General features: G+C 41.2%; 2 protein-coding genes across 3 annotated transcripts in view; both read right to left on the bottom strand.

Moving 5' to 3' along the window:
• The window catches only part of DEPTOR (DEP domain containing MTOR interacting protein), a 741,617-nt gene that overhangs the window by 538,224 nt on the left and 188,452 nt on the right, over positions 1–14,941 (bottom strand). The window lies entirely within an intron of this gene.
• Positions 1–14,941, bottom strand: part of COL14A1 (collagen type XIV alpha 1 chain) — a 180,076-nt gene that overhangs the window by 90,549 nt on the left and 74,586 nt on the right. Inside the window, 5 exon segments of the mRNA XM_042461761.1 lie at positions 1,115–1,247; positions 3,156–3,295; positions 4,843–4,969; positions 6,489–6,628; positions 9,223–9,352. Coding sequence (XP_042317695.1) covers positions 1,115–1,247; positions 3,156–3,295; positions 4,843–4,969; positions 6,489–6,628; positions 9,223–9,352 — 670 coding nt within the window.

Genomic DNA, 14,941 nt, shown 5'->3' with positions numbered 1-14,941 from the left:
ATGTATGTATCTTTTTTTCAATTTTAATATGTTAATTGTAAAGGCTCTGGAACCACTTACCATTATTTAGTTATTTATTAAAATATAAAACTTATATGATAAGATGTAATAAAAATATTCATCATGAAATGCAAGGTTATATCCATAATACAGAATAGCCCATCTGGAACAGGAGCAATGACATGGTAATACTATATATTAGATAGTTCACACAATGGAAACGACTATGAATGGAATTATTGTTTGATTAGTGTTCTTAATTATTGGTTGAACCAGTGTGATTTTTATATGAGTTTAATAGAGTTCAACTCAGCATCTGTTTTTGATGTCAAGGATTACCTTGGAACATAGGAAACAGGAATAGCAACAAATGCACTCAAACAGGTGCAGAATGTTCATCATCAAGCAGTGGTGGCTGGTGGCTCTTATGTTTTATAAGCACTGTCCAAGGTGCTAGGTTCAATACCTTGGACAGAGCTTTTAAACCTAGTGAATACCTGGAATGGATTCACTAACATAAGACCCATCAGCTGCCGCTGAGACCAAATAACAGAAAATATCCTTATACAGTATGGGATATGGGGCAAGAGGTTCCAGCCAGTGGTGGCCCTGCACTGGGCATCACCCAGCATGTGTGTGGGGGCTTCTGGGGGCAGGGCCAAAAGGGAACACCCCCTTACTTTGTTGCCGGGTGCCATTTTACACATGAGTAAAACAGTGTCCAGCAGGGAGCACTCTGCCCTCCCTTCCAGTGGCATCTCTGCACCGGATGTCAGCAGGGGGGTGGGGGTGGAGGGCATGTGCTACCTGTGCTGTCCTGCTCTTTTCCTAATGAAGAAAAGGATGGAACAGTGCAGAGTGGAGTTGGAGTGTGTGCAGGAGAGTGCAAGGATAGTACAGTGATGGAAGCGCATGCGGTGATGCATGGGGGGGAGGGTCTGACTAGGTGACACCCCCTTCTGTGGTATCTCCCAGTGTGAGCCACACCACTGCACCACAGCAGCACCCAGTGACTCCACTGGTTCCTGGTAAGGCAGATCTATGCTATGCAATTTCTTTCTGTATACAGTAAGTACAAGGGAGTGGGGAGAGAAAATCATATTTCATGTCTTACGTGTAGTCCCAAGAACAGCCACAACATCACTTTCACTCTCATCATCAAAGATGGCTACCAAGGACACTTCATACTCTGTGCTGGGTAGCAAGCCTTCGATGTCGTGTGTGTCCACCTCTCCACTTAAGACAATCTTAAACATTGGATAAAAAGACAGGTTATCTGTCTCAGCTCAATTTAGAGAAGGAAAAGAGAAAGACAATTACACTCAAAAGAATGACATGCGAAATTCCCTCTTGAAGCTATAATATTCATAATTCCCTAGCAAGCATGCTGGATGAGAGTATTCTGGGACTTGCAGTCCTGAAAAAGTAATATTTCAAAGCAAAGTTACAGTAGTTATAGTAAAGAGTAAGTATACCTTGTGAGACGTGTCAAACTACCCATCAGCCATTTATGCATGCCAAAGCCGTTGATAAACATTTGCAGTTCTTTGTGCCTTTACCAAAATACAACTATAAAAATCAGTGCAACCAAATGTGGGAAGATAACTGAATACAGTGTGCTCTTGGTATCTGCTGGGGTTTGGTTCCATGCCCCTCCATGGATACCAAAATCCATGGATGCTCAAGTCCCATTAAGTGCAATGGTGTATCAAAATGATGTCACTTATATAAAATGGCAAAATCAAAGTTTGCTTTTTGAAAATTATACTTTTTTGAATATTTTCAAACCATTGGTGTTTTATTTCATGGATGAAGAATCTGTGGATATGGACGGCCATCTGTAATTTGTTTCATTTATGTAATTTATTAAGTGGACTTCAAAGCACCCTGTATTCATTCCCCCACTTTTTCATTTTCTAACACTTTCCCCCTTTTTCAAAGTGATCTATGAACTAGAAGAAAGCTTTTTCAAAGAGCCTCATTTCCATTCCTTATTGGGCATGCCCAAACCTTTAGATGTATAATAGTTGTCTGGATATGCCCTTTTTATTCCATGATGTACTAGGCAGTCACATAATGCAGATGAGATGAAAAGCTTGTAATTTAAGGATACCTATCAGCTGTGATGGGGTGAGCTCCTGTCACCAGTCCCAGCTTCTGCAAACCTAGCCATTCAAAAGCATGCAAATGCAAGTAGATAGATAGATACCACTTGTCAGTGGAAAGGTAAGAGCATTTGGTGGAGTCATGCTGGCCACATGACCACCAGAGCAGTCCTTGGACAACGATGGCTCTTTGACTTAGAAACGGAGATGAGCATCACCCCCTACAGTTGGTTACGACTAGACATTCATGTCAAGGGACTACCTTTACTTTTTTATCAGCCACTACTGGTTTCTTTACTAAGGAAGCAATGTTAAGCTTCCAGAGAAGTACAGGATTCCTTCTGTACTCCTATTTAAGGCTTCAGCCTACCAGTACTCTTACAGGGCACTCTATTCCATTCCCCCTCTCATGGTTTTCCATTCTTCCTCCTTCTCAGCAGGTTTTGTATGGTCACTGAGCAGACTCTGTCCACAATGAGTTGGCTCCCCTAACCACACTCTGTTTTTTTCTCCCCTATACAGTTTGTTGTTCTTCTGCAAACCCACCTTTATTCATGTATTCCTTTTACTAAATGACATCATTTACAATTCATCTGGTGCTTCCCTTACGGAATTTTTCTAGCCTCCTAATATGTCCTTGTTCTGCATGGGTGGCACCTTATCACTGGGTGGGATTACAAAAATCCCTGTGCACTTTTCACATTTTAAGACTTTGTTTTCATAGAGGTTTGTTTGTAGAAAATAATTGCATAAATCCAGTCATCAGTTTCAGATTTTAGTTATATTTTGTGGAAATGCCAGTGGTTTTTTTTTGTTTATTTGTTTTATTTTGCTATTGCTGATGATAATGTCGAGAAGGGGAGGAAGGACTGCTTTTTTAACTCTTGGATGGAAAAAAAAGTCTTGCAACAGCATGTTGAGATGCCATTTCTTCCTGAGGATAAGAATGTTAATCAACATTCTTTACACCATCTAGCATAATGATCCATACTTACAGAATAAATTTGCTACAAGTATACATGACACCAGATGAGAATCAAGAACCTTCACCTCTTCAGTTTCTTCCCCTCCCAAGGGAATCCATGCTAGTCGATAAAGCGCTACATCAGAGGATGGCGGCTTCCAGCTGACTCTAAAACTATCTGTTGATACATCATGTATTTCCAAATACTGAGGTGATGGAACTTTTTCTGCAGAACAATATAACACAGGGACACAGGGGGTCAAATAAGGATGCTAGGTCTTCTTGGAATTCTTCCAAGAAGAGTTAATAGTATTATAAACAAGGCACATGGATCATCTCCAGGTTGTATCATAACATCTTTTCAAAATAAAAAGAATGCCCCTAAAATATATTATTAATGTGTTCTGTTATCTGTTACTCAAGAGAAATGGGTTACAGCATGAGTAACATTTTACTGATGAAAAATGCTGAAGGCACATTCCCACAGACAAAACTTTGGTTGGGATCCAAGCCTTTGTTTTCAGATAGTATACAAGCACATCACAGCAGACATTATCTTTACAGTTGCATTCCCTTTGCAGAAAGAAGAGAATGCATCTCTCTGATGACAATTTCACTGATATATATGTATATATATATATATTTTAAAAACTGGTCATTCAATCTGGCATATAGAATCACAGAATCAGAGCATTGGAAGAGGTCCCATTGATCATTGGGTCCAGCTCTCTGCTTAATGCAGGATCTCCAGCTAAAGGATCCCCAGAAAGTAGCTCTCCTGCCTCTTTTTGAAGACATCCAGAGAAGGAGACCCCAGCACTTCTCTGGGCAATTGGTTCCATTGCCAAACTGCAATGTTCAATCAAAATTTACTCTCCTGTAACTTAAAACCAATAAACTTGGTCCTACCATCTGGGGCAGCAGAGAACAAGCCTGCACCCTCCTCTGTGTAGCAGCCTTTGAGACATTTAAAGAGTACAATCATGTATTCTTTTTCTGTATCAGCATACCTCTCATCATATATTTGGTTTTCATACCTCTAACCATCCTTATTGCACTTTTCTGAACCTGCCCCAACTTGTCTATATCCTTCTTAAAATGAGACACATAGAACTGGACACAGTAGTCCAAATGAGGCCAAACCAGAATATCCTTTTGGTTGAACAAAGGGATTTTAATTCATCAATTTGATTAATTAACTAAACTTAACTTCCAAAAACCAACTCTCAGCTCCTCATGTTTGCAGTGCATTGTTGTTAGTTGTGTTTTGTTTATTTCTTCCTTTTCAAAAAAAAAAAAGAGCAAGAAAGAAGGGTAGGAGAACAGAACTATTCTAAATGATTTTCCTGTTTCCTTTTTGGCAAAAGAAATGTTCAAAGGTTCTAATTCATTACAAAATTGTATCCAAAATCAATGCAATTAAAATTCTGAAAGGTAACATTGCTTAGAGATGGTGAATAGTTAGCTTAATCTATATAATTTGTTCAGTGAACTGGCAGAATATAATTTGCCTTCTGTCCTCCTGTATTTAAATTTCTCTCTCTTTCTGTTTGTAGCCATAGTTAGAAAATACTAGATAAAATGCTCCATTTGCATTTGTTTTAAGTTTAATCGACATAAAGCTTCCAAACTGCCAAGTGAATGAAAAGTAGGGATTTATGCTCTTTTTTCCTTTAAACAAATAATAACAGGAGAAGATTGTTGCAATGACATTATTTTTGAGAAAAGCAAAGGAAATACTTGCAAAACTTTCAGAAATACAGCCGAACTTACTTGTGGTGAAACTGCCTGTAAGCGGCTCAGATTGTCCCTCATCATAGAGAGAGAAAATAGCAACAGTATATTCTGTGAGAGATGTTAGACTCCTCAGAGTGTGTGTTGAAACACGACCAACCTCTTCCTGTAGAATAAAAGGAGGGGAATATTAGAATTGATGTGATGAGTCCCAAGGCAAATTAAGAAAGCTTGCACAATTTTACATCAGGATGCAAGAGACAGGCTTGTTTTGAGCTGGTGTTGGGCTAGGGGTTTTCTGACAACTGAAGAACGAATCCTGGATTGAATCTCAGGATGCAACCTTCAGTGGCTTACCAAGAGCATCATCTCAACAGGAAAGAACAGATCATTTCCTTCCCCTTGGCTATAGAGAACACATACATACATCCTATTCCTGCCTTTCACACACCATCAGATACTGCCTACTGAACTAGACCACCTGGGCTTGAAAAGAAAGAGACTACTTAACAGGGAATGTTGGGAAGGGGAAAAATCCTGGACAAAATGGAATTTTGGTTTAAGAGCCAAAGAACTGCTCCATAATTTTCTATGGAAAAGACTATCCTATCTTCACCTGCAGCCCTAAAGGCTGGCAATGAGCAGAAGGGAAAACTGGCAGTGCTAGCAAAAAAAACAAGGCTGGACTCTGGGGGGAAAAGAAATACAGGGTAGGACTTGTACACTTTAAAAGCTATTTAACATGTTTATCAATATAATATATTTTACTCCACTGTATCAGTTATGGGGAGTAAGAAAATTGTTGAGGGCCTCTGTAAAACATACACATGGAAGTGTATTAAAGATGGATGGGAGAGCTGACTGGGAAACTCCAAAAGAAAGTGGTGAAAATGTTGGCAGGGAAACCAAGAAACTCCAGTTCAAACTTTTTCTTTATTTCTTGCTAAGAGAGAGATCATCTGCCAAAGTCAATAATACTACTCTTCCACTCCTTAACCTGACATCCAAAATCTATAAGCACAGCCCTCTTCAGACACCACATGGCCCAAACCCCAGTTCTGGTGTGAACAGTCCAGTATATTCAACAACAGAACTGGGGGAATAACACTGTTAACACACATTAAAATACCTTAGCTCTTATTCCAGATCTTCTAGGAAGACCTGGAGCTTTTTGTTTCATTGGAGCATCTGTTTGCACAGTCCGTCTGTCACCAGTTGCTTGCTCTGAGGTCAGAATGAGGCATGCATCTATGCGATCATCATTGGGTGCTTCATTCTGAGCTCAGAAGTGACCAACCTGCAGTGGATATGCCAGGTGGCTTTAACAGAGAGTGTAAAATTACCAAATCACAAGCCTGCCCAAAAAGTGGGAGCATGGTTGTTTGTTTTTAGGACCTGAATGTATATATACACACAAAAACAGTATGTAAGCAGGTTCACAAAAAATCTGACCAAATAGGGAAAGAGGTCAGGAGGTCTTGTGCAGAGGGATATGTGCATGTTTCTCTATGAATGGCATTTGTCAAACTTCTGGGGCTGGAACCATCTTCAGCCAGAGGACAGTCACTAAATCTGATGATCGTCATACATGTTACAGGCAGCTCACAAACAGCACAGAGATTAATTTATAATATATCCATTCCTAATTTTCTTAAGCTTCCAATTTTTTTAAAAAGTCTTCTTACCTCATTGGTTTCTGTTCCATCTGTCTTAACATACATAATGCGATATCCCTTCACTTTTTTAGGAGCAGGATCCCATGTTAATTTAGCTGAGCTGTGTCCAACATTTGAAAACTTCAGATTCCGCGGTGGACTTAAAGGCACTTCAAAAAGTGGATGAAAGTTCAAATTGTGAAAATGTTCTCATTTCTTTTTCTTGCTGTCTTTTTCTTTCTTTCTTTTTTCAGTAGCTCTTGAACATCAACACAAGCAGTTCTAAAGGATTCCCCTTATTGCTTTTAAGCTAAATTAGGTACAATTGGTTTTAATGCCCTAAGCCAATTGGCTTTAGTGGATCCAAGGAATCATTCCAACATTGGCATGTAAATAAACTTGTAGAAATGTGTGTACTTCAAAAATACATAGGTTTCATGGCTTTTGTTACCATTCACCCAGATTTTCTTGCACAGTGCTATGTGAAAGATCATACATTTCATAGTACCCTTGTTTTTAGTGATGTGTGAATAAAGGAAGACAAGTCACTCAGGAATTCTCTTTTTCATGAAGGATATTTGTTTTTAAATGCTGGGCTCTTGTTATACAAGTGTATACAAAACACTGCTTTCTTCTTAAATATATCCCATCTTTTAGTTCTGCTACTACATGTTAAGGAGAATACATAATTTTCAGCCAGAAAGTTTGCTTCCCTTCAAAATATATGCCAGCTGGGGAAACTCTGGTTTTAGACACAGTTCTTTAGGAACCTTTTCAGTGGAAGTCCTGCCAAAATGAATATGTTGCTTAGCACAAAACATAAAAGATCGTGCAGGAGATCTTTCCAGTGGAATTATGCCTATGGTGGAGTTGTATGTATGCATGCATATGTGTGTGGGAGGGGTTGCACTGGGGAACCCCAAGCCAATTTCCAGCTAAAGATAAAGATGTGTTTCTCTCCTATTCTATGTACAGAAGGCAAATAGACTAACAGCTGAATAAACTTCAACACCATAGTGGCATTGGCACACTGTCTGCCATGATACCTGAAAGCAGCTGACTAGCTGGGGAGGCAGGAACAAGAGTACAGAAGGCCCTCTATATGTGCTGGAGTTAGGGGCATAGCTGCAAATAAAAACAACTATAGTTTTTTGGTGGGGTTTTTTCAGGTTATGTGTTCATGTTCTGGAAGAGTTTATTCCTCATGTTTTGCCAGCATCTGTGGCTGGCATCTACAGAGAATGGAAGTGAGCGGGGTATATATACTGTGTGACACTTTGTAGAGAGAAAGTGATTTAACATGTTAATCTGTGTGTTGGTCTGTTGTTGAATGGCAAGGCCTCGGGGTACAGTGGACCCTTGTTATACGCTGGGGTTTGGTTCCAAGATCCCCCGTTTATAATAAAATCTGTGTATGCTGAAGTCCCATTAAATATAATGACATAGCAAAATGGTGTCCCTTATTTAAAAAATGGAAAATCAAGGTTTGATATCTGAAATTTATACTTTTTTGAAACATTTTCAAACTGTGGATGCTTGAATCCGTGTATAAAAAAAATCAGTGTATAAGAAGGGCTGACTGTATCTATTTAATTAGTGATTGATTGTGTGCTGGGAAAACTCCCTGACCCTGGGTGGTTTTCACATGCATAGGCTGGGTTTTGATTTTGGTGTTTTTCAGAACTGGTAGCCAAATTTTGTTTACTTTAACAGTTTCTTCTTTCCTGTTGAAGTTGTCTAGCTGTTTGTGGATTTCAATGGCTTCCCTGTGCATTCTGACCTGATAGTTGTTCAACTTCACACGCACACCCACAAAACCACTACTTTTTTACCTAAGAGACCATCTCTCTAGGAATCTCTAGGTCCTCCAGTACCGCTCTATGGTCAATATCTGCCAAAAGTTGACCATAGAATCATGCTGGAGGACCTACAAATGTCTAGATAAGTGTTTTCTCTAGTAATCTCTAGATTCTCCAGCACAAGTCTATGATTAATTTCCAGGAGAATTTCTCTGGAGGACCTAGGGATTCTTAGAGAGAACATATTAATCAAATCTGCAAATAATCAAAAACTGCAAATGTCAAAGCTGTAAATGTGGAGGGCCAACTGTAGATCACAAAATGCTTGCTACTTTGTCCTGCAATGCCTAATTGCTGCTCTCTCCCAGCAGCTACAGCCAGGAGCACTGTATGCATGTCTTTCTCTGCCAAATCATCATGCCAGCCCTGTTATGTTTATGTAGACATGTAGAACTGTCATGTTTTTAGACTAAGGGATGTAAAAATACAAGTGGCAATTAAAACTCTGGGAATTAAAATGGGTGCTACCCCATTTTCCATTGCCTGAGGCAAAGTAAACATTTTGTAGGAAGGACAGAATTCACAGCAAAATTCAAAGACCTACTCTTGGAAACATATTACGGTAACTCTGTAAAACATCTTAGGGAATATTTACTTCAAAACGCAATGGGAGTGGTAGTGAAGACATATTTTAAATAAATAATTTGGAGTAAAGGAAAACTTCTGAAGTGGCTCATACTATTCCATTTCTTGTAATCCATAGTAACCAAGATAGCTTCTCAGGAATATCCATATAAGCTATGAAATGTGGTGGTGGAATGATTGTTTCACATCAGCCATCCCTAAATTGTTCTTCTGAGAGCAGTGTTTCTACACCAGAGTTGTAAATTTGAGAATAATTTTCAAACACACAAAGCCCTTGTAGAATTTTACTCCTGGGGCTCAGAAGGACAAGAAGCACTTACATGTTGTTTCTTGTCCTGTAAGAGGATCACTTGCTTCTTCTCCAAACATTGCATAAACTGTAACTGTATATTCTGTATTTGGCAGCAGTCCCTCCAGCTCAATATCAGTTGTGCTTTCCCCAATTTTCATCTATGAACAAGACAAAGTGTCAGTTCACAAATAAAATGATCAAACAATAACAACAACAACAAAAACCATTGTACTATGCAATTCTCCGATCCTCATCTTGGAGGAGTCAAACCAAAATCCCTAAGCTATAGTAGCAGCCCATGTTCCTGTGTCTTGAAGCAGATGTTCAGTAAGAGATGTTTTTATCCATCTTGTTATTTATTTGTAGCTTCAAGACAAGCTTTAACATGTCTTAGATGACTCTTTTTCAACAGCACAGAAGCAAAGACAGTTACAATGCCACTGTGGCAACCCTAAAAGGCATTACAATTCTGATACTCTTTTATACATTTAGTATTTCAAAAATGACAGAGTTCATTTTTGCCCATAAGTGACTGGCAGATACTTAGAAAATTGATCTAGCAGTACCCTCGGGTTGTGTACACTTAATTGAGTCCCCAAATCCAAGCCTGAAATGAGTCTAGATAATCAACGTCATCCAAAAGTGCCAGCAACTTCCCAATCACAATTCTCTCAAGAATCCTCTCTGCAGAAGGTGTACGTGCAACTAGATGGTATTCATGAAGGACATATTCCAGAGTATGTCATTGGAACACTGATCTTTCAAAACCAGTGCAAGCCTGTAGATGACATGTAGTCTACTTAGTTCTAAATGTGGAAAATCTTTTTCTTGCCATGATTGAGCTACTATTTATTGACGCTCATCCAGCCCACCACTACATTCAGGCACTGTTATGCATCAGGTGTAGATGTGATAGTGAAACCGAGCTGGGTGTCACAAACACAGTGATTATTATTATTTTATTTTAATTTTTGTCTAGGGGCCTAAGCAGACAGGCCAAACTAAAGCTGCTTTGGGTCACTTTGGAGGTATGCTGTTTTAATGATACATGCATTTTAAGTGGCCAGATGCTGCACCAAAGCTGTGCTCCAGTCTTTAAACTGGAGTGTGGCTTTGGTGTGGCTTCCAGCCTCTTAGGACACATGCATCATTTAAACAGCATACCTCCAAAGTGACCTGAAGCAACTTTATTTTGGCCTGTCTGTGCAGGCCCAATATCTCCTTACAATCATTCCCAATTGCTTTATACAGGTAGTTGCAATACTAAGGATATGAGGATTCTCTGTGGTACGCCATGGCACAGTTGTAAGGGACTGAGACACAGTCTTCCAGTTTCCTGGCACTGTTCTCTGGAACCTATACAGTGAACTACTGTCATCCCCACACCATTAAGCTTATCAGAAGGATACTGAAGCTGATGGAGTTTCTCAAATGAGAGAAACAGGGTTGAACTCCCCCTGTCTCTCTCTCTTTAGGTCATCTATCAGAGCAACTAAGGACAACTCAGTCCCAAAGCCAGGCCTGGACCCAGCCTGAAATGGGTCTTGATCACCAATATCATCCAACACTTCCTGTAACTACAGCACTGCATCTCTTTATAGCAGGGGTCAGCAACCTACGGCCCGCCGAGACCTAGGGACTGGCCCCAGCCCTGCCCTGCCGCAGATTGCCGCCGGGGCCTTTGGCCTCCAGCACAAGCGCGCGGGGGCTTTGCGCATGGGGCAAGCGGTGGGCAAGGGGGGCAAGGAGGAGCAAGTGGGGGCAAGCGGCAGGCAAGGGAGGCAAGGAGGAGCAAGTGGGGGGCAAGGGTGGCAAGGAGGAGCAAGTGGGGGCAAGCGGCGGGCAAGGGGGGCAAGGAGGAGCAAGCAGGGGCAAGTAGTGGGCAAGGGGGAGCAATTGTCTATAGAAGCCTCAGAAACGCATTTATATTAACATATTTTTTTAAAAATCAGCAGTTTTTTTGCGTGTCCTCCATTTTTAGAAAAAAGTGTCCTCCATTTTAAATTTTTGTCCTACATTTGTCCAGTTTTATTCATTTATTTAATTTTTTTAATTATTTAATTTTTTTTTTTATTTATTTATTTGGCTTCAGCCCCCTGAGTTGTCTGAGGGACAGCAACCCGGCCCCCGGGTCAAAAAGGTTGCCTACCCCTGCTTTATAGGACCTTCTTCTCCAAAAGGAGCATTTGCAACTGGTCAGTATTTGTCAAAGACCATGGAGTACAGAGTGGGCTATTTTAGGAGAACCACATCACTCCCCCTTTAAAAACATCCGACACTGCTCGCTTGGGTAAATAAGAATTCACCACATCTTTGGACCTCCCTGCCAAACCAATTAGGCTAGCTTTTTATCAGCCATGAAGGTGCAAACATCAAGAAGGCATGTGGTTGAACACATTGCTGTGTGCACTCTGCCTACATCCTGACAACACTGAAACTGAAGTCAAGCTGGATAGAACACCAGATGTCTAGTTGGACTGAACACAAACAGTATCAAGATCACTAAGTGATGCTTAGCAAATAGGTCACAGCAATTCTCTGAAGGATCCAGTCCTTCATTCACCAGTGTAGGTGATAACAATCCCCAGACTACTCTGAAGAGCTCCACTGCATGGCTATCTGGAGATGCCATGGAAGAGTAAAATGAGCCTTTTTGCTGCCCTTACTTCACTCAAAATACGTTCCACTGAGTTCAATGGGCCTTACTCCCAGGGAAGCAAACAGGGCTGGTGACCTGTTTCAGAAAGCAAAAAGGACTTAGAATATCCTGAGAACGTATCAGAGATATACTAAAAAAAAAATCAGCATGTTGGTGGAAGATTAGAACCCACCCAGATGAAGATGAGCAAAGATATAGAACACTAGCTGCAAAAAGCCTCAAACTTTCTCTTGTGAGACTGCTGTCATTCTAACAATAAATGAAACATGTTTCGAAATAGCAGCTGTGATGAGTATGTACAAGGCAGCTTTGATTAGTGCATTCAAAATTCTTTATATGTGGTGAAGTCAATTATCTCTGACATACTTTGTGATTTAAAGTTAATATTTATGTCCCTTTGAGCACCTTTCATCAGGTATAGTAAAAAAAAACAAAACCAACAACCACATATTTGTTAAAAATCCATTTAATGGGTGAGGTTCTCAGATTAGCTGGTATCCAGTGAGGGGTACATGCCCACAGCTACAAATCTTGCAAAATAAATAAATAAATAAATCCAAAAACTAAATGCAAGTCTATACGAGCTCTCACTAGCTTCCCTGAATCCTTTCCACAGCCATACGTGTCTTTGCATGCTATTAAGATTTCTAACCTGAATGAATATAAATTCAGTTTCACATGTTGAACGTGAGGGGTGGGGTAGAAATTGTCTTTTCTCCTAGCACAAAGTTTATACCATTTAAAGTGGGAGTTTTCTTAGTTGAGTTTGAAACAATTACTTTTGTTGCATACAGTTTATAAATAATTCGCATTAAAATAATTCTAAGGCCCGTTACAGACAGGCTAGAAAGTACGCGCAGAGCGCGTACTAGGGTTAGAAAGGGGCGGTGCTTCCGCACAAAATGTTCCACACAGCCGACGCCATGAGGACGTCACTGCCATGCTGCCTCTATACAGGGTGGTGCGGACGTGACGTCCTCGCTCCTCACCAGGGCACTTAGTGCGCCCTTAGCGCGGAGCAGGAAGGAGCTCCATTTCGGAGCTCCTTCCTGGTTTGGTCCGCTGGGCGCAGCCTTCACACAGCTGCGCCCAGCGGACCGCCGCGGGGTGTCCTTGGGGCTTGAAGCCCCAGGGACACCCTTTTTCAGGCTGCGGGGAAGGGGCCTTTTGCCACTTCCCCGCAGCCCGAAAAGCAGCGGATCAGGGCCTCAGCGGCTGCCGCTCTTCACGCTGAGGCCCCGATACAGCGGGGAAAGGGGCGGGTGCAGCCCGCCCCAAACAGGCGGTTTGTAACCCACCTATATAAATTGTGACACACTAAGGAAAATGCAAGCCTCCAACCAGTTACATTTTCCTACTCAGAGTTCAATAAACCTGCCTTGGTTGCCTCCCTGGTAATGCAAAAAACAAGGATGCCAAATCCCAAGCCGACACAAAAGCTGCTGGTTGCTTTTATCTTGATGTATGATGAATTTAACAGTCCTGCTCAGAAGAGGGAATTTATTTTTACAAAAAGTATCATCCACGTTTGTAATGACTGGGCCCTCCAGTCATTTGGGGACTTCTCCTGAACCACAAAGGGTTAATCTGGGGGGAGGTACATGCTAATGAGAGCTGACATCACATGCTAATGAGCTGTGACATCATAGCTGATGTAAGGTCTAACTGACTAATCAGAGAGTAGGACCGGGAGATTCAAGAACATTCCTTGAGTAGCCTTTAAAAACCCTTTGCGGCCATGTGGTTCTTTGTCTCTCCCTCCCTCCTCTTGGGGGAAACCAGATGTCTTCTTTGTTCTCTGGGCAGCTGGGGAACCGGCTGTGAGGAATGCAGGTGGAGTTGGCAAGGAGCCAGCTCCCTGCATCCAGAAACTCAACATGAACTGCAAATCCCATCACTGTGTGAGTAGCTAGGAACTGTGTTAGCTAGTGCGTCTAGGTTTTGTTATGTTTATCTAATAGCTTGCCTGAAATGAACATCTTTGTAACTGTGTTTTCTGACCTGCAAGGCAAGGAGGCTTTGCATGAGTGATATCTCCTATTCTATTCTATTTCTTTAAAAATAAATATCTTTTTTTAAAAAGTATCTGCTGTCTCTCTCTGCTCCTGTACACGCATCTTAGCTCGGTTGCGAATTGCTCAAGTTAGCAAGGAAAGGAAACTAGATCTCTCCCTAGCAAGTCCCAGTGTGTGCTTAGGGAAACGTAGTGCATTGAGATTCACTGGGTGGTGTCAGCGAAGAATAGGATCTCAAGGGGTCTCATCCAGCTCGGCAGGGAGTGGGAATGGAGACCTAGGAGATCCTAGAGGAGAAAGTGTGAAAGGGACACCCTGGGAGTAAGAGCCACGCACAGGGCTGGTTGCTCCAGGGATCACCCCCAGATCACTACAATGTTAATATGTTGTTAAGATATGAAAAATGTATAATGAGTAAGATAGCATAGAAGTATAACTGGGGATGCCAATTCTGATGATTGGAAGGTTAACAGTTCGAGGCCCGAGTGCTTCATGATGGGGTGAGCTCTTGTCACTAGACCCAGCTTCTGCCAACCTAGCATTTCGAAAGCACGGAAATGCAAGTAGATAAATAGGTAGCACTTCAGTTGGCAGGTAATAGCATTCAGTGCAGTCATGTTAGCCATATGACCATCGGAGTAATCGTTGGACAACACTGGCACTTCAGCTTAGTAACGGAGATGAGCACCCCCCCCCCTACAGTCACCTTTACCTTTACCTACTTTCAGTTACTTTTTATTGTTGTTTTGTTGTTGTTAGCTGCCCTCCAAGTCAATCCCAATTCATGGTGACCCTGGGGATGAGACATCTCCAAGACCTCCTGTCCTCCGCTGCTCTGCTTAGGTCCTGCAAACCCATGTCAGTATCCTCCCTAATTGAATCCATTCATTTGGCATGTGGTCTTCCTCTCTTTTTATTACTTTTAACTAAAATAAACCTAAGAATAAATAAATGGCTACAACTGACCCTTCCCTCCAGAATTTTAGCAGTAACAAATAAACATGCTTTTTAAAAATCTATATTTAATGTGGTTTTTTAAACAAAAGGACTATTTCTTGTGCCTCTAAAAGTAA

The sequence above is a fragment of the Sceloporus undulatus genome, chromosome 4 (genome assembly GCF_019175285.1).
Source record: "Sceloporus undulatus isolate JIND9_A2432 ecotype Alabama chromosome 4, SceUnd_v1.1, whole genome shotgun sequence".
Taxonomy (NCBI): Eukaryota; Metazoa; Chordata; class Lepidosauria; order Squamata; family Phrynosomatidae; genus Sceloporus; species Sceloporus undulatus.
This window is presented reverse-complemented; position numbering and strand designations above follow the sequence as displayed.